The following is a 1,844-nucleotide window of genomic DNA, read 5'->3' on the forward strand; positions in this document are numbered from 1 at the left end:
TTAGTCGCAGGAGTCACTGGAGCGATTTCTCAGTCGCCTCTTGCGGCCCTTTCTCACTGGGAACAGTCACCGCAGCCATTGATTTCTGTCTCAGCCGTCGCGGTACGGATGTCTTAGTCCCAGCGGTCGCTGTGATGTCTTCGTGATAGAAGTCACCGTGGTGATTTCCTAGTGGCAAAATTCACCGTGGTGATTTCTGAGTCGCGGGAGCCACTGTTAGGACGTCTTAGTTGAAGGAATCACTGTAGCGAGTTCTTTGTTCCGCAACGGTCCCCGCAGCGACTTAGTCTCAGGAGTCACGGTTGTGATTTCGGAGTCGCAGGAGTCGCTGTCGCGTTATCTTAGCAGTGATGGTCACGGTAGCAATTTCTCTGTCCCTAGAACGACTGCGAGGAGTTTTCACGTTGGCGTCGCCGCCTACGGTTTCTTAGCGCAGCAGTCACTGCTTAGCACCGCCCTCTGACCCCAGCCCCTCCCCCTGCACGTGACTCCGCTGTGCGCTTTAGCTGCCCGGTTTCACTTGGGTTTGTGTTCCTGCTGCGGTTTTTGGCAGCGGCAAAAACCGTCACGGTCAACGCAGTCACGGTGGTATTGCAGTCCGGTCCCATTCCAGTTCCTACACCCGATTGGCTGGAATTTTCATTCACGTGGTTTTGTGTCTCTGGCTGGCTCCGCCCACCCGCGGAAGCCCATAAATGCCCAGCCACCACGCGGCCCTGAAGACTCTGCCTCAGCCCTGCTGCACACGCTGCTGTCCCTGCGCTGCGCCGGTGGCCTGCACCCCATGGAGCCGCCATTCGTCCCCCGCGGGAAGCAGGCTGGGGATGCCGCTGGCCTGGCGCCCTGGCCACAGCCTCCTCTTGGCCTGAGCGCCGAAGAACCTGGACCCGGACCTCTGCCTAAGAAACCTGGAGCAGCAGAGCCCTGCGTTGACAGATGGGCTCTCAGCTGCACCCTGCTCTCTACTCTGGGTGGTGCCTTTGCCTCGTTTACCTGCACAATGGAGGCTACTAGAGTCCGTGGCACGTGGGACTGCCACCCTTCAGTCCAGGACGCCAGACGCCAGAGGCTCCAACGGGAGAGGAGGACCCTGCAGAGCAACCTGGTCGCCCCCATGCCCCAGCAGCTTCTCTGGCCGAGGACGCCCCACCCTGGACAGGAGCAGCAGCCAAGCGGAGAGTCCTCTGAGCCAGGGTTCCTGTCCCACTGCAGCCAGCCTGCCACCCTCACTTGGTGGAGAGGAAGCCTGGATTTCTCCGTCCTCCAGCAGTGGAACCGTTTGCCAGCCTTGTCCACCCTCGGGGGCAACTGCCCATCCATCTTTGGCAGCTGGGGCCTTAGATAGGGGCAAGAGGTCTTGATGTTCCTCTTTGGAAGGATTCTTCTCACAAAATGTCTTTACTCAGGAAATAAAGACGCAATGACATTTATACTTGGTGCTTTATTCTTTCTCCTGACGTTTCCCTGTGCCGTTCAGGTTGTCTATTGCTTGCACTTTTCTTTTGTCAAAACAGATTCATTTCGTGTGCATTTCTTTTGTGACCTTATATTTATCGAGTTCTACTTTCAAAACGTATTTTTCTCACTTGAGGATCCCTCTGCATTTTTGATAATTCATCTTTAATAGCGACACTTTTCCATGTTATTTATTTTTATTAGCACTGATCATTTAACTCAGTACCTGGTACTCAATTCATACCCCCAATCCCTTTTTTTAAAAATGTGGTCTCATGCTTTGGTTCCTTTAGGTCTGGGCTGGCCTCTGACAGCATCCTCCTATCTCAGCCATGAGTCCCTGGCCAGGCTTGTTTTTCAGATAGACACTGGCCAGCTTTTGCCCAGTA

The 1,844-nt window shown here is 54.8% G+C and overlaps 1 protein-coding gene across 1 annotated transcript; it reads left to right on the forward strand.

Annotated features, from left to right (window-relative positions):
• The first annotated feature begins 469 nt into the window (after positions 1-469).
• Positions 470-1,430, forward strand: Anxa2r (annexin A2 receptor). The gene has a single exon (XM_074077535.1). The coding sequence runs from the start codon at positions 785-787 to the stop codon at positions 1,343-1,345; it is 561 nt and encodes a 186-aa protein (XP_073933636.1). The 5' UTR covers positions 470-784; the 3' UTR covers positions 1,346-1,430.
• The last annotated feature ends 414 nt before the right edge of the window (positions 1,431-1,844 follow it).

Source organism: Castor canadensis, chromosome 6 (assembly GCF_047511655.1).
Source record: "Castor canadensis chromosome 6, mCasCan1.hap1v2, whole genome shotgun sequence".
Classification (NCBI taxonomy): domain Eukaryota; kingdom Metazoa; phylum Chordata; class Mammalia; order Rodentia; family Castoridae; genus Castor; species Castor canadensis.

Coding starts and splice junctions, on each gene's coding strand:
- Anxa2r (XM_074077535.1), top strand. CDS start 785: ATGGAGCCGCCATTCGTCCCCCGCGGGAAGCAGGCTGGGGATGCCGCT.